The 17,917-nt window shown below is 42.5% G+C and overlaps 2 protein-coding genes across 13 annotated transcripts in view; one reads left to right on the forward strand and one right to left on the reverse strand.

Annotated features, from left to right (window-relative positions):
* Positions 1–6,302, forward strand: part of CCNT2 (cyclin T2) — an 89,251-nt gene extending 82,949 nt beyond the window's left edge. For 6 of the 11 annotated variants that reach the window (XM_056533229.1, XM_056533224.1, XM_056533225.1 and 3 more), the window contains one exon: positions 6,111–6,302. Coding sequence is in view for 2 of the 11 variants with exons in the window: in XM_056533232.1 (XP_056389207.1) it covers positions 6,111–6,224 (114 nt within the window). In the remaining 9 variants the exon portion in view is untranslated. The remainder of the gene's footprint in view (positions 1–6,110) is intronic. The other 5 variants (XM_056533227.1, XM_056533228.1, XM_056533230.1 and 2 more) reach the window with 1 other exon arrangement.
* Positions 1–17,917, reverse strand: part of LOC130283776 (mitogen-activated protein kinase kinase kinase 19-like) — a 39,404-nt gene that overhangs the window by 6,914 nt on the left and 14,573 nt on the right. For both annotated transcript variants that reach the window (XM_056533220.1, XM_056533221.1), the window contains 6 exons: positions 17,655–17,911; positions 15,534–15,568; positions 12,642–14,798; positions 5,369–5,593; positions 3,618–3,752; positions 1,386–2,083 (listed from right to left, as the gene is read on the reverse strand). In XM_056533220.1, the coding sequence (XP_056389195.1) occupies positions 1,386–2,083; positions 3,618–3,752; positions 5,369–5,593; positions 12,642–14,798; positions 15,534–15,568; positions 17,655–17,911 (3,507 nt within the window). The remainder of the gene's footprint in view (positions 1–1,385; positions 2,084–3,617; positions 3,753–5,368; positions 5,594–12,641; positions 14,799–15,533; positions 15,569–17,654; positions 17,912–17,917) is intronic.

The following is a 17,917-nucleotide window of genomic DNA, read 5'->3' on the forward strand; positions in this document are numbered from 1 at the left end:
AAGACAAGAACCTCCACCCAGACTGGCAAAGCTGGGAAAGGGGCAAAAGCAACCAGAAGCCTATGATGACTCTGGAAAGGGAAACAGCTGAAGTGGAAGTCGCAAAAAAACAGGTGGAAGAAGGCTGTGTGTGGTGGAAACCCAACACTGCCCATCACCCTAGTGAAACATGGTGGTGGCATTATCATACCATGGGGATGCTTCTGTTCGGCAGGTACAGGGAAACTGGTCAGAATTGATGGAAAGATTGATGGAAAGATTGATGGAAAGATGGATGGAGCGAAATACAAGACTATCCTAAAAGAAGACCTAAAATTGGTACAGAGGTTTATCTTTCACCAGGACAATGTTAACTTATGCATCCAACAGATGTCGGCACTCCTTATCAAAGTACTATGAATGTTATGTTGCTCAAATGTTAAAAGTCTAAGTCTAGTTGAATTTCAGTTTGTACCCATAGCAAAAAAGTGGTAAAAATTACTAGGGGGGTGAATACTTGTGCAAGGCCAATGGATCTGTGAAAGGTTTCACTTTAAAAACTAAGAAAAATGTTCCCAACTATTCAATAGGAACAGATCAGATTCCATTTGGCCCTGCTGTAATTTATACTGGTACCCTGTCTACACAGGAGACATGCGGCATTGCTATCCTTCAAAAACCTTAGGTGATGGGCAATCTAGGGGTAGGAAACAAAAGGTAACAAGCATTCCTCTTCTAGTAACTGGGCACGGGCCACAGCTTGGTGAACTGGTCACTGGGCGCAGGCCACAGCTTAGTGAACTGGTCACTGGGAACGGGCCACGTTTTGGTGAACTGGTCATTGGGCCATGCCACAGCTTGGTGAACTGGTCACTGGGTCAGGCCACAGCTTGGTGAACTGGGCGCAGGCCATAGCTTGGTGAACTGGTCACTTGGCGCAGGCCATAGCTTGGTGAACTGGTCACTGGGCGCAGGCCATAGCTTGGTGAACTGGTCACTTGGCGCAGGCCATAGCTTGGTGAACTGGTCACTGGGCGCAGGCCATAGCTTGGTGAACTGGTCACTTGGCGCAGGCCATAGCTTGGTGAACTGGTCACTTGGCGCAGGCCATAGCTTGGTGAACTGGTCACTGGGCACAGGCCATAGCTTGGTGAACTGGTCACTGGGCGCAGGCCATAGCTTGGTGAACTGGTCACTGGGCGCAGGCCATAGCTTGGTGAACTGGTCACTGGGCGCAGGCCATAGCTTGGTGAACTGGTCACTGGGCGCAGGCCATAGCTTGGTGAACACGGTGCAGGCCATATCTTGGTGAACTGGTCACTGTTGGGTTAATCAAAAGATATAAGCCCTTACATAAAAGGTCCTAAGAAGTGTAAGTCCTTGCCTACAGGGACCAGTTTACATACCTGGTTAAACATAGATTGACAAATTCTCTGGCGATCCTTGAGAAGTGATCGGGGAGGGTTGGCATAAGTCCCTTTTCTATACCAATATAGAATATGGCGGCCATCCTTTCCATCTCAGCCAGGGGTGGTTTTCCAATCGCCATTTCATACACTGTGCAGCCAATACTCCAAATGTCTGACTTTTCCCCATGTCCAGACTCATTGATCACTTCTGGTGCCATCCAATATGGTGTGCCCCGCATTGAATGCAGCATCTCCCCAGGGGTACCATTCATGCTCAGGCCATTGAGACGTTTTGCGCAGCCAAAATCAATGAGTTTTATGACCCCGTTTGGCATCAGCATGACATTGTTCCCTTTGATGTCTCGGTGCACAACTCTGTTCCGGTGCAGGTAGGAAATGCCCTGCAGGATGTGGCTCGTGTACTTGCTGATCACGACTTCTCTCAGAGGACCAAAATGGCGTATAACGCTGGAAATGGACCCTCCGGGGACAAATTCCATAAAGATGGTCACCACTGGGTCTTCAAAGGATGTCCCCAAGTATCCGACTATATTGGGGTGCTTCAAGGTCTTTAACAAGTCCACCTCTTCCTGCAACTTTTTATATTCCTTTTCAGCCAACTCCGGGTCTGAGCCATGTAAAATCACCTGCTTTGCAGCAATGAGCTCTCCTTGACTTGTAAGACCACGATAGACCTATAACCAGACCATAAAATACTCAAATTATATACAATAAGGGGTTGACCAGCCATTGAACACATTTGGAAGGGGGGGGAGGGGGTCTTCCTGTTTTGATGGTGCTGAGGACCCTGCTGCCCATCACTTCCTAAGACACAAGATGGCTGCTCAGCCAATCACTGGCCACGGTGTTGACCCACCATAGCCAGTGACTGGCTCATCAGCATTTTCCTGCGAGTCAATTTGGCGACCGGAAAGTGTCGATTTTCAGGAATCTGGACACTATCAGAATGGCAGTGGTGGAAGACCAATCGGCTAAGTAAAGGGGTTAATGTTACCATAAAAGTAAATGAATATATATCTTTAGGGTTAAAGGGGTACTCCGCTGCTCAGTGTTTGGAACAAGCTGTTCCGAACACTGGAGCCGGCGCCAGGTGCTCATGATGTCATAGCCCCCTCATGGTGTCACGCTCCGCACCCTCAATGCAAGTCTATGGGAGGGGGCGTGACGCTGTCACGCCCCCTCCCATAGACTTGCATTGAGGGTGCGGAGCGTGACACCATGAGGGGGCGGGGCTATGATGTCACTAGCTCCTGGCTCCAGCGTTCGGAACAGTTTGTTCCAAACGCTGAGCTGCGGAGTACCCCTTTAAGTGGATAAGATTTTGGCCATGTTGTCGGAGGCGTTTTTGTCAGCGTAGTGTTGACAGATTCCAAATGGCTGCCAGCAGAATTGTGAGTGTCCACAGTTTGAAGATAAGACGTGAGCCAACTCCAGAACCATAGAAACAAGTACAGTGTGGATATTCTCTTCTGATACATGGATAGTTAGAAGACTAACCTCTCAATTGGCCAACTGATGACCAATGGAGGAATGGAGTCTTTAACCCCAGCCATGAAGTACATAGATGACCCACTGGCATAAATGTTTATATTGACCATAGATGCTAACATTCATGGCCAGAGTCATTAAAGGGGTACTCAGATGGAAAACTTTTTTTCTTATAAATCAACTGGTACCAGAAAGTTAAACAGATTTGTAAATTTCTTCTATTAAAAAATCTTCAAGTACTTATTAGCTGCTGAATACTACAGAGGAAATTCTTTTCTTTTTTGGAACACAGTGCTCTCTGCTGACATCACGAGCACAGTGCTCTCTGCTGACATCTCTGTCCATTTTAGGAACTGTCCAGAGCAGCATATATGTTTTCTATGGGGATTTTCTCCTACTCTGGACAGTTCTTTAAAATGGACAGAGATGTCAGCAGAGAGCACTGTGGTCATGATGTCAGCAAGAGAGCTCTGTGTTCCAAAAAGAAAAGAATTTCCTCTGTAGTATTCAGCAGCTAATAAGTACTGGAAGGATTAAGATTTTTTTTTAATAGAAGTAATTTACAAATCTATTTAACTTTCTGGCATCAGTTGATTAAAAAAAAAAAAAGTTTTCCAGCGGAGTACCCCTTTAAGGGTAAATCAGTGATATGCAGAAATGTTCTATTTTCTCATTTCCATAGTGATAGAATGGTCTCCATAGTAACAGTCAGAATTTTACCGTTCCATACGCTCCTTTCCCCAGCACTTCTCCCTTGATCCAGTGGGTGGCGCTCTCGTTGTGGTGCAGTCCTGACTGATTAGCAGTAGGGTCGGTGTGAGATTTATGGTCGCTCACACTTGGGTTTGCACTCACCTAAAGACATAGATCGGGATTTATTAGCGTGAACGCTTCACTTTTTTCCTCGGATTGTGAGACACAATTTTGGAGCATTGTCTATTTGCCAAATCAAAAACCCACAGACCCTACAATTTGCATTAGAGTTTAAGAAAAAGATTTTAAATTTTAGCCCTTTAGAAAGTGACTGTTTAGTGTCCATGTAGGATTCCAAAATATTGCAAAATGCAGGGAAATTGACAATTATATTTTTTGATAGTTTTTTTATTTTATTTTTTTTCATTATTCCTGCTGTTTGTATTTTGTTCTTTTAATATAAATTTTTATCCCACCAATTTTTTTTCAATATTTTTAACCCCCTACCTCCTGCATCATATTGGGCCTTAAAGGGGTACTCCGCCACTAGACATCTTATCCCCTATCCAAAGGATAGGGGATAAGATGTCTGATCGCGGGGGTCCCACAGCTTGGAGACCCCCGTGATCTCCCTGCTGCGCCCAGCATTAGTTTGGAGTGTCGGGTGCAGCGCTGGAGACTCGTGACGTCATGTCTGTGCCCCCTCAATGCAAGTCTATGGGAGGGGGCGTCACGCCCCCTCCCATAGACTTGCATTGAGGGGGCATGGCCAAGTTCGCTCCAGGTGCCCAGCGGCAGGACCCCCGCGATCAGACATCTTATCCCCAATCCTTTGGATAGGGGATAAGATGTCTAGGGGCGGAGTATCCTTTTAATGGCCATGAAACTATATGGTTATTTATTTTTACCATTAAGTTATAAATAAAAAATACATATAATTTCTGTGTGTGTGTATATATGTGTATATATATATATATATATATATATATATATATATATATATTATAGAAATTGGTGGGAGAAGTCGTGCATTTTTTTAATTCATGTAGCTTCCATCAGATCTGTTATAATACTGTACATTGTAGGTAGTGCCGTGTATTTGTCTTTTAGCATAAGGTGATGTTCACACTACAGAATATTCAAGCAAAACTCCACTCGAAATTTCCAGTGCAGCAGTTACCCATTGTTTTCTACTAGGATTCTACTGCACCATTCACACTGGCAGAATTTCCGCAGCAGGAAAGTCAGGATTTTTGACTCTGCCGAAAGAATGAACAGGCAATAAATATGCCGAATACATTGCTGTCTATGTGATCCGGCAATGTCCATGATGTCCTAGTGTCAGACACCCTCATAATTAGTGTTGCTCGCGAATATTCGCAATGCGAATTTTATTCGTAATTACGAATATTCGTTTTTGTTTTTTTTTTTATTTTCACAGTACACATCACAGTGATCATCCCTCTCTGCTTCCAGCTTGTGTGGTATAAAGAAGGCTCTAATACTACTGTGTGAGACTGGCGTGCACATTTTTGCATATGGTAATTTTCTGCTAATTAGCATATGTATATGCTAATTTTTGCATATGCTAATTTTTGCATATGCTAATTTTCACATATGCTAATTTTCGCATAAGCGAAAATAAAACGAAAATATTACGAATATGCGAATTTAGCGAATATATGACGAATATTCGTCCATATATTCGCGAATATTCGCAAATTCGAATATGGCCTATGCCGCTCAACACTACTCATAATCATAAATTACAAACATACCTCCTGAATAATTCGTTTTTGTTGGTGTGAAAATCGCCTTTCTTTATCCAAGCCTTCATGAGCCGGTAAGTCACTTCTTCTTCCATCACCCTCATTACCACAATGTGAATTTTGAGATGGATTCACCTCCGCCCCCATATTTGCCTCTGTTATTCCTGTGCTTGTAGACGGTGATGGGGTCACATCTTGGTTTCTGGAGACATTAGTGCGTCTCGGTACATCCCCCTGTGGAAAAAGGTGTTTCTATGAGATATTTGGATACAATGGGGGAGATTTATCAAAACCAGTCCAGAGGAAAAGTTGCTCAGTTGCCCATAGCAACCAATCAGATCGCTTCTTTCATTTTGCAGAGACTTGTTAAAAATGAAAGAAGAAATCTGATTGGTTGCTATGGGCAACTTTTCCTCTGGACAGATTTTGATTAATCTCTCCCAGTGTGCCAAAATTTGTCCAAATTCTGGCTGACAAGAGACACATTAATAAATGCAAAGGGTTTTACATAGTGGCAAACAAAACATGAGAAATGCTAACCCCACAGTACCGAAAAATGCCTCCCACAAGCTGGGAGTTGTGGTTTTGAAAAACTTTTTAAGAGACTGTAGAAGAGAAACTAAACAAAATTGTGGTTGTGAAAAACTTTGAGACTGTAGAAGAGAAACTAAACATAATTGTGGTTTTGAAAAACTTTGAGACTGTAGAAGAGAAACTAAACAAAATTTCAATAATTTTTATCTTTTTACAGATTTGTGACGATATTTTGGATGGTAATAGCAGCCTTGCCATGCCAATGGGAGGACACGAACCAAACCTGGAGCACTATCTAGTGACCGCTGCAAGCAACAATTATTCCCACTAGGACAGACTGACGCTACTGACCATAGTATTGGAATTTTAATTTGTTGCTTTTTTTAATAGATTATTAAGTCCAAAGAAAGACACTGTGTGGCTATTTATTTTTAATGTTTTTGACAGTCCTTGGAAAAAAAAAAAAACTATTTAAGTTACATTGAAATCTTCACTGCAGGTCAGACTAGGGAGATAAAAAACCCAAAAAACTGTGTGTTGGTTGTCTTAGTTCCCCGGAAATTGAAAACAAAATGGCCGCCTACCATATATATATCCCTATTATAATATATATAAAACATGGCTGATAAAACAAAAATAAGATTCAGGGCAAAGTCATCTTGATTGTATTGGTCTGCTGTTGCACCCATTGAAACAGCCCTTTTTTTTCATGATTTTTTTTATTTTATTTTTTGTTTTCTATTAACCCTTTAATTCGTATACATTCACTTGATGACAACTGGATCTTTCATACAATAAAAGATGGCGAATTGCAGACCTATTTACTTTTACCTCCTCTTTTTTTTCTTCTTTAAATCTCTCTCATAGCTTTTGGCTATTAAAGGGGTATTCCAGGATAAAAGTTTATATATATATATATATAATCAACTGGCTCCAGAAAGTAAATCTATTTTTTTTAATCTATTTTTTTTTAATCTTCATCCTTCCAATAATTATCAGCTGTTGAAGTTGAGTTGTTCTTTTCTGCCTGCAACAGTGCTCTCTGCTGACATCTCTGCTTGTCTCGGGAACTGCACAGAGTAGAAGAGGTTTGCTATGGGGTTTCGCTCCTACTCTGGACAGTTCCCGAGACAGGTGTCATCAGAGAACACTTAGACAGAAAACAACAACTCAACTTCAGCAGCTCATAAGTACTGAAAGGATTAAGATTTTTTTTTAATAGAAGTAATTTACAAATCTGTTTAACTTTCTGGAGCCAGTTGATATATATACACAGTGGTCCCTCAAGTTACAATATTAATTGGTTTCCGGGACGACCATTGTATGTTGAAACCATTGTATGTTGAGACCATAACTCTGGAAACCTGGTAATTTGTTCTGAAGCCACCAAAATGTCATGCAAAAATAGGAAAAAGTGAGAATTAAAGAAAAATAAGTAGATAACTAATATAGATAAAGCAAATCCTTACATATAAAAGTAAGAAAGATCTGCTGGGAGCTGTAATCACTGTCTATGTCAGTGTTTCCCAAGCAGGGAGCCTCCAGCTGTTGCAAAACTACAACTCCCAGCATGCCCGGACAGCCGAAGGCTGTCCGGGCATGCTGGGAGTTGTAGTTTTGCAACAGCTGGAGGCACCCTGCTTGGGAAACACTGGTCTATGAAGAGGACAGGAGCTTCTTCGGGGTTCTGTACAGTACATGCAATGTCCTAAAAAAGTAACGTGGAGTCGCCCTCACCAGGTGTCCAAAGGAGCAGGTAACCCTGGTACAGGTAAAGAGTACAGAACATGTAATACCTCCCTGTACTGTAGGGGGCGCTACCAGACATCAGTCAGTGCATACACTTCAGTAATACAGGTGATTTACCAGTAAATTGCCCATTCTGATTGGTCAGTTCCTCCAGTTGTGACACGTTTCACAGATCTGGACAGTCCGTAATATTGTATGTTGAGTCTGGTTTCAAGTTACCATGGTCCAGAAAAGATAATTGTATGTTGAAACTATTGTATGTTGAGGCCATTGTAAGTTGAGGGATCACTGTAGAAGTTTTTTCCTGGATAGCCCCTTTAATGAGATCTATGTTGTAGGCCCTGAATCAGGGTGGTCTTATGCCGACCATACATAGAAAATATGCAAACACATGCGAGGGTTCTATGAGAAATGAAAACCGCTGCCGGATTCTTATGGTATCACTTTGAGAACAAAAGGATCAGGCACATGAAGGCCAACATGCCTGGTCTTTTTCTCCCCTGACATCTACCATCGGAGAAGAGTTAAGAGGCCACCATACGCGAGCGATGGTTGCCTAATCACACCAAATCGCCAGGTCCGGCTGACACACAACGAACGTGTATGGGTTGGTTTCCAACGACCATCATATCGGTGGGTGAATTTTAGCATCCATGCAATGGATAGGAAACCTGGCAAATTCAAAGAAAGTCCAGCTCACCTGCTGTGTGTCGTGCACGGATCCCCACTCAGACTCTCCGTGCCCAAACGATAAGAAGAAACAAAATGATCCAGCACTTGAAAAAAAAACTGCAGCTTTTTTGTTGAATCCTCAACTCAACTTCAACTCTTCACAAGATCTGAACCATCTTGATGCGTTTCGAGCGCATGCGCTCGAAACGCGTCAAGATGGTTTAGACCTTGTGAAGTGTTGAAAAAAAACTGCAGCTTTATTCTTGAATCCTCTTTAAAACCGCATGTGACAACTTCAACCCTTCACAAGGTCTGAACCATCTTGACGCGTTTCGAGCGCATGCGCTCGAAACGCGTCAAGATGGTTCAGACCTTGTGGAAAGGTTGAAGTTGACACATTGCCGTTTTAAAGAGGATTCAACAATAAAGCTGCGGTTTTTTTTCAACACTTCACAAGGTCTGAACCATCTTGACGCGTTTCGAGCGCATGCGCTCGAAACGCGTCAAGCTGGTTCAGACCTTGTGAAGGGTTGAAGTTGTTCCAGGTCGTTTTAAAAAGGATTCAACAAAAAAGTGCTGGATCATTTCGTTTTTTCTCATCATTAGGAAATCTGGTCCCTCTACAGGTCTTTAGGGCTGAACTTGGATCACCATAGGGTTTTGCTTGAAGAGGTGATCTGGTGAAAAAACAACTTACCCCCCCCTATCCCAGCGGTCAGATATAATGATGTCCGGTTGCATCCGTTTTTTGTTTTTTTTTAAGGAAAAAACCTATACATTTTTAACTTTTCATTCCATTTCGAATAAAGTTTCACTTGTTTGATTGAAATTCCAAGAAAAACAAACTGTGCAAAGTCGAAAACCGTCTGGAACCGTATGCACATAAGGTTCTGTACGGTTCCCATTGAAACCCATGTTAAAAAATAAATAAACTTATACGGTTTAATACGGTTTTTCACCTGGACCGAAAAACGTGGTAGACTACATTTATGGGTACAGGTAAAAAAAAAAAAAAAACGGACAAAACTGTTTAAGATGCAAAACGGACTAAACCGGATGATGCGTTTACAATACGATTTACAATGTTAAGTCAATGCATACGGTTTTCTATATACGGTCCCGTACGGTTTTTAACTTGAAACCATATACGGGAACTGTATAGCAAGATCGTGGCGTGCATGCAGCCTTATCTGGAGATAGGGGAGAAGTTGGTTTTCACCAGACCACCCCTTTAACCCCTTCCTGACCAACTACCCCCACCCCATTTTTTTATTTAATTTTTATTTATTTTTTCTCCTCGCCTTCTTAGACCCATAACTTAATTTTTCTAGTTGAATTATGGCTCTTTTTTTTGTGAGACAAGTTGTAGTTAGAGATGAGCGAACTTGCAATAAATTCGATTCGTCACGGACTTCTCGGCTCGGCAGTTGACTTCTTTTCCTGCATAAATTAGTTCAGCCTTCAGGTGCTCCGGTGGGCTGGAAAAGGTGGATACAGTCCTAGGAAAGAGTCTCCTAGGACTGTATCCACCTTTTCCAGCCCACGGGAGCACCTGAAAGCTGAACTAATTTATGCAGGATAAGTCATCAACTGCCGAGCCGAGAAGTTCGTGACGAATCGAATTTACTGTAAGTTCACTCATCTCTAGTTGTAGTATTCAATGGCTAATTTTATTGAATTGCGTAATGTATTATGAAGCCAGAAATTTTTTTTTGTAAGGTAAAATTTATGATAGAAAAAAAAATGTTATCGCGCAGTTTTGTTCTTTGGGCCCCATATGATTTTAAAGGGGTACAAAATGTTCCAAACTCTTAGAGCCAGTGCTGGGAGTGCGTGACGTCATAGCCCCACCCCCTCATGATGTTACGACTAGAGATGAGCGAACTTACAGTAAATTCGATTCGTCACGAACTTCTCGGCTCGGCAGTTGATGACTTTTCCTGCATAAATTAGTTCAGCTTTCAGGTGCTCCGGTGGCTGGAGACTCTTTCCTAGGACTGTATCCACCTTTTCCAGCCCACCGGAGCACCGGAAAGCTGAACTAATTTATGCAGGAAAAGTCATCAACTGCCGAGCCGAGAAGTTCGTGACGAATCGAATTTACTGTAAGTTCGCTCATCTCTAGTTACGACCCTCCCATAGACTTGCATTGAGGGGGCGGGGCTATGACATCACAAGCTCCCGCCGGCGGCTCTAAGCGTTCAGAACATTTTGTTCCAAACTCTGAGAAGCGGAGTACTCCTTTAATCATGCCAAACTTGGACAACGTATGTTTTGTTTTATGCTTATGCTAGGAAACTTGTTGACCCCTATAACTTTTTTTTTTTACATACAGAAGTGTTAGGGTTTATTTTTTTTAACGTGTAGTTTTTAACAGTCCAACTTAATGTAGTTTTGACACTTTGATCACTTTATATTACATTTTGTTATATTGAAATATATTTTTTTTACGTTTACACCATTGGCTGTGCCGGATCAGGAATTTAGTAGTCTGGACCATTGTGGAAGGTCATACCAAAAATTTTTTTTACAGTGTTTTATTTGGAAAATTGGGGGGGGGGGGAGAGAGAGATTATTCATATATATTTAAAGCTTTTTTTTATTAATGCACTTTGACCAAGAAAATGTATCAAAACAGCACATGATGTGAACCGATCCCAACTCTGTCAGTTTACGTGTGACCTCAATCAGCCTATCTAGATTACCAGGTGCAGTGATCAAACACCTGACACTTAGCCCGAGGCTTCATGGGTTATGTAGGCTGCATTACAAAACTGACATCATTGTGCATTTGTAAACCATGGAGCCATTCCCATGCCTGCCACATCAGCAAAATAAGGTAAGCTAAAAGCATGAAGAGAAGAGCCTCTACAGTATTCTCTGATAATAACGTATGCCGCACTATATAGGCAAAAACAAAGAAAAAAAAAATGAGGCTCTATAATATGGCAGCCAATAGAGCATTCCACCAATTGTGGGATTCATACACAGCAACATGCCCCCATATGAAAAACATACAGTATGGCCCTTTATATATTACAGTAGTATGTAAGAGTCCCTATTCTAATATGTATATAATACAGCTTTATTGTGTACCAATCCATAATAGGATGAGGCCTTTACTGTACTACATCTCCTTTTGCTGAGGTTTTCTTCTGTCAAAGTTTGTATGAATCCAACAGGAAAATGAAAAGCTGCCATGCTTCATTGGATGTACAGAGGTATATAAGGATCGCTTCCAGGGGAATAAAATCTCAGCAAATATGGTGCCCAATGGAGCCCTCATGCCCCATGACAGGGGGTTCTTACTGGAGTTTTACAAACAATTTGGCTAAAACCACATAACCTTACTTAAGCATAGACCAGTGGTTCCCAACCAGGGTGCTGCCAGCTGTTGCAAAATTACAACTCCCAGCATAAACATTTTTTACCTACATGTCTTTATTAATTATTTTGTTTACTTTCTCTTCTACAGCCTCTGAAGCAGTGTTTCCCAACCAGAGTGTCTCTAGCTGTTGCAAAACTACAACTCCCAGCATGCCCAGACAGCCTTCGGCTGTCTGGGCATGCTGGGAGTTGTAGTTTTGCAACAGCTGGAGGCACCCTGGTTGGGAACCACTGGTATAGACCAATCAGAAGTAACACTTTGCCAGCATCACAGCCATACAGACTTGTCAGAGTCTCCTGCTCCAGACAGTTGTGGGAAATGAGCTTTTATACTCAAATTTTAAGTTTAACTTTCTCTCTCTTAAAGTGTACCTGTCATCAACAAAAAGTTTTTATATAACAAAGATAATACCATTATATTATATTGCCTGTGTGTCTCTATGAGGAGTCCAAATACAGGAAGTGAGGGCAGGACAAGCAGGGATCTGTACACTGAGGACAAGCGGGGCTCTGTGCACCGAAGACAAGCCGGGCTCTGTGCACCGAAGACGAGCCGGGCTCTGTGCACCGAAGACGAGCCGGGCTCTGTGCACCGAAGACGAGCCGGGCTCTGTGCACCGAAGACGAGCCGGGCTCTGTGCACCGAAGACGAGCCGGGTTCTGTGTACTGAGGCTCTGTGACATGCTCCCAGCTCACACATCAGGATGATTGACAAGCCAGAAGCCTGCAGAGAGCCCTGCTTGTCCTGCCCTCACTTCCTGTATTTGGACTCCTCATAGAGACACACAGACAATAGCTGCAGGGACAACATTTTTTCACCCAAAAATATACACAATTTTCAACCAATGTATATTACAGATATACATAAAATGGTATTATCTACATTATATAAAAAGTTTTTGTTGATGACCGGTACACTTTAATAAATATGTCACATACCTGTTGTATATTTGAAGGGTTGAGGTGCTCACCAACATTTTGGGATTCACTGACATGTATACCTTGTATACCATCTTCTCCGTCTTCAGATTCACTGAATTCTTCATCAGTCGATATTAGTTTTTCCAGACAAGCATATAATTGGGCCGTTAGATATTCGCTGCCTCCAGGACTGAAGGACCTCTGGATGTTTTGGGTTGTGGAAAACGTATCCTCTCTGTTGTATGTGGGTTCAACCGAATCTCCTTTCTGATTGTCGTCCAGTACCCAGTCCTCCAAGGCTTCATCTTGTTGGAATTGTGAAGGGGTCTCTGTAGCATTTCGATCCTGAGATGGTGCTGATGTACTTCCAGTTTTAGGATCCTGTACGTTGCATGTTTCCCCATTGGAGCTGTGTTTGGTGAAGCCAATGTCTTCTTGAACACACTGTCCCATATCACTGTCCTGTCTTAGAAGATCCTGATCCACGTTTTCGGGATTATTGGGTCCCACATTGCTGGACCTTCTTTTCAGCTCACTCAACATTTTGAGGGCTTCCTTAATGGTTCCTTTAATGGTGGTTGAGTTCTCTAAACTGGCTTCATTGATTGTGGTCAACTCAAAGTTGTGATGCTCAGCAATAACCTCTATCATTCCATTCACAGGAAACTCCGTGATGTCGCCATCTTGTTTTTGTGTCTTAATTTCCCAGTCCACACCAGAAATGATGACCGTGTTCTCTGTTTTGTTTTCGCCCTTCTCTGTACCTTCTTGCTTTGATAACGAGTTTCTTCGGCGCTGGCTCGTAGCAGATGGATTTTTTTTGCTTTTCAGTTTAGGTCTTTTAGATCTTGCACTGCTGTTTCTTGAGGAACCCGCACAAGAACCTTTAGACGAACAACTTTTAGTGGTGGAAGCAGAGCTGGTTTTTCTACTGGAGTTGGGAATGTTGACATAGACAGTAGGTGGGAACATTTGGTAGATGACTGGACCATTACCTTGTTGTGACGTTATCTCTACAAACATATCGCTGTATTCTATAGCCTGAAAATCACAGGATGACTTTGATGTGGGTAGAATGGGAGTGTTTCTTGGAGAGTTCATTCGCTTTTGAGAACAAAGAGAAAGTTGGGTATGAGAACGATGAATACTCCTGTCAGTGCTTCCTTGTGCCGAACGGGCAACTTTCTTGGACACTTTGGAAGGTGATGGCACAGATGAATTGACTAAGGGGGGTAAAGGAAGGCTTTTCCCATGGGTTCGGTTGCTGTAAGACAGAGGTCTTTGGTATTTTGTGTTATCTTGGGCAGACATGCTCCTGCCCTTCCTGGTTTTCGGAGTCTTTTCATTCTCTTTCTGGGCATGTATGTTAAAACTGTGATTTACATTGTGCAGTAGGGAGCCCGGCTTCGGCTTTCGTTTAGTAAAAAAAGGTTTGCCTGGGGAATAGCTCATCTCTCTCATGGGCTCTTGTTCAGAGAATGTGATTTTTACAAAGGGAATGTGACTAGTTTTGGGTGTTCTTGAGGAGTCCATGTTTTTGGGCTCCACTTTCCTCTTGGTGTCTTCATTGGTGGGTGTGGATGTCCTTAGATTTTGTTCAGTTCCTTTGCTTTTGTCATGTATCTCCAGCTTTTCATCTTTTCTGGTGTCTGACAGTTCTTCCTTCTCTATCTCACTTAGCCTACTCTTTCCCAAGCCGTCACCGTGCCCATGTAACTGTATCTGTTCAATATGTAAAGAAGTTCCCGTCTCCTTGCAGTTTTTTTGTGTTTTGCCATTAGTATGCAGCGGTGGTTTCGGGTCTCTGCAGTTTGCGTGCCTTCTTGCTGTTTCTCTTTCTTCTGCAGAGTCTTTTCTTCTAGATCCAGTGCTTCCATCCTCTGCAGTTTTTGATGAGCAATCATCCCTATGGCCTTGTTGGTTTTTGGAGCATAAAGAACCATCTAAATTAATTTGAAGTAAATCTCCAGGCAAGGGTTTGTCCTCCAGGTTTTGCAGTGATTTCTCGAGATTATGTTCATAGGTTAACCCTTCACCTCTCACACCAATGCGGTTGGCAGAGCTTTGAGCCATGCTCGATTTATTGGTCTTTGTATTACTGCAACCGCTTTCTAACAAAGGTTTTAGTTTGGCCCGCATCGGAGATCGAGGGGAATGACTTATTGGCGGAAAAGTCTAAAGTGGATGAGAAGATGAAGAAAAACTATTTTTACATAATTACAATAATTACATTTTATTATACCAACAATCTCAGAAAATATTGCAACTATCATCAGAACGTTTATGGGGTTTCTTTCCTATTTGACTACATGTGAAAAAAAAAAATATATATGGCAAAAGACCTGGGTTTATCCATCTGTTACTTTTTAGCCAAATTCAATGGAACCATTCCTGACCTCTTCCTTTGACTGCTTTTGGTGACCAGTTGTTTCTCTCCACAGGATCACCGTTTGCTGGATTTTTTTTTCTTCGATCCCTCCCTGTTCATTATACTGTATTTTGAGAAAACCCCAGGTTGTCAGATGACTAAACCTTATTTGAAGTTGCTCTGGCCTCTGGATTTTCCCATTTAGGGTAGGGTCACACTGATGGCAGAGCGAGCTCCCTGCTGCGGCCGGGTAGCTTTGTATGTCCGCTTGTGACTGCCGGCAGGAAATCCTTCACAAGCGGACACACAGAGCTACCCAGCCGCAGCAGGGAGCTCGCTCTGCCATCCCTCTGTGACTGCTGTCAGATGCGCTGTCTCGGACCCTACCCTAAATTGGATTCTCATTAAACTAATAACTGGATTTTATGGCATTCTCCGAGGTCACAGGTCTAATGTCCATACAGGGAAGATCCAATACTGGAAGGGAAGTGGGCTTTAATAAAGTGTATCTGGACATATATATCAGTTTAAAGTTAACTTACCTTGCTGTCCCTTGACAATTCAGCTGAACCCAACCCTAAAAAACAAAAGGTAAGCATCAAGCCTGAACCAATAACACATAAAACACTTAGAGTACGTGCCACCAAGTAAAGAGGGATTATGTTCTTCCTTCCCTCTTCATCCTGAGTCCCCCACACTTTTTCTTTTTTAATTTCGCCCAATATTTCTTGAGTTATGCCTTTATAAAATCTGCTCACTGCCTGTAATCATTTTCTGCTGCACAGCGCTCGCTCCCGTCTGCATAATTGACAGGCAGTGAGCGAGAGATAGGCAGAGCCGCGCTCATGTCCCGCCCCACCCGCACTTCCTGAGTTCAGACTTGTTCCAGTCCGGCACAAGTCCGAGGGCTATGCAGGGCGTGTTGAACGCTACAGAACAGAGACCCCCTAGTGGCCACTTTTTCAAAGGTAAAAAAAAAAAACTGATGGAAAGATTTTTTATTAATTTTTTTTAATGAAGATATATGGTAAATAGGCATAACATTACATAAGCAAATGTTTTACTTGATGACAGGTACCCTAAGGGTCTATTCACACGTACAGTCTATTTCAAGCTGTGTTCACTCATTCAGTTTACATTGAAATCTGCAACAGAAAATTAATCCTGCGCAGAATACTGTACGTGTGAATAGACCCTAAATGTGTGTACTATGTCTTATAATTAGAGATGAGCAAAGTTACAGTAAATTCGATTCATCACGAACTTCTCGGCTCGGCAGTTGATGACTTTTCCTGCATAAATTAGTTCAGCCTTCAGGTACTCCGGTGGGCTGGAAAAGGTGGATACATTCCTAGGAAAGAGTCTCCTAGGACTGTATCCACCTTTTCCAGCCCACCGGAGCACCGGAAAGCTGAACTAATTTATGCAGGAAAAGACGTCAACTGCCAAGCCGAGAAGTTCGTGACGAATCGAATTTACTGTAAGTTCGCTCATCTCTACTTATAATGTACAGGCTCCAAGGCAATGTTCTCTATCACAGTGCCCTGGTAGTCACTTTAAGTTGGTCACTGTTAGTAGAGGCTGTAACATCTGGAATTGCTATTTGGTCTTAGTTGGGCTCCTAACTTTATCCTATCCCCTGTAATAGGGAAAGACAAGGATGTGTAAATGTTGATAGAATGTATATAGTACGGACAAGAACCTGCAGCGCTGACCGCCCAACTGCGTGACCACCTCAGATCTTCTAGATGAGCCCACTTGGATCTAAGGGGTCCTCACATTACACTCACAGAACTACCCAAATTTAAAGGGGTACTCCGCTGCTCAGCATTTGCAACAAAATGTTCCGAACACCGATGCCGGAAGCTCGTGATGCATAGCCCCATCCCCTCATGATGTCATGCCCCGCCCCCTCAATGCAAGTCTATGGGAGGGGGCGTGACGACGTCACGCCCCCTCCCATAGACTTGCATTGAGGGGGTAGGGTGTGATGTCATGAGCGGGCGGGGCTGTGACGTCAAGAGCTGCCGGCTCCAGCGTTCGGAACAGTTTGTTCCAAATGTTGAGCAGCGGAGTACCCCTTTAAGGTTTGTTCCTTAAAGGGGTACTCTGGTGAAAAACTTTTTTTTTTTTTTTTAAATCAACTGGTGCCAGAAAGTTTAACAGATTTGTAAATTACTTCTATTAAAAAAAACCTTAATCCTTCCTGTACTTATTAGCTGCTGAATACTACGTCGGAAATTCTTTTCTTTTTGAAACACAGAGCTGTCTGCTGACATCATGACCACAGTGCTCTCTGATGACATCTCTGTCCATTTTAGGAACTGTCCAGAACAGCATATGTTTGCTATGGGGATTTCCTTTTACCCTGGACAGTTCCTAAAATGGACAGAGATGTCAGCAGAGAGCACTGTGCTCATGATGTCAGCAGAGAGCTCTGTGTTTCAAACCTAAAAGAATTTCCACTGTAGTATTCAGCAGCTAATAAGTACAGGAAGGATTAAGATTTTTTAATAGTAATAGTAATTTACAAATCTGTTTAACTTTCTGGCACCAGTTGATTTAAAAAAAATAAGTTTTTCTCCGGAGTACCCCTTTAATATAACACGACACAACAAAAGAAATGTATTAAATGTACATAATATACTAAGGAAAACACTTACTTTGCCAAATGTGCCCCTTTATGGACTTGATGTCATAGAGAGTATTTGGGGTTGAGTAACATTTTGAGATATTAGGTTCGGAATAAGACTCCTGCACCAGGTAACCGAGCCCCAGCTTTTCCAGCTTGCTGACTTCTTCTCCGGCCTTCATGTGAATCGGTGGAAGAGATGGGTGCCTCTTAATGGCTGATGGAAAGGTCAAGTGTTCAGGGGTAGAAGGATCAGTGAACCATTGTCTATGCCAGGGGTTTCCTTTCCTATAA

The sequence above is a fragment of the Hyla sarda genome, chromosome 8 (genome assembly GCF_029499605.1).
Source record: "Hyla sarda isolate aHylSar1 chromosome 8, aHylSar1.hap1, whole genome shotgun sequence".
Lineage (NCBI taxonomy): Eukaryota > Metazoa > Chordata > Amphibia > Anura > Hylidae > Hyla > Hyla sarda.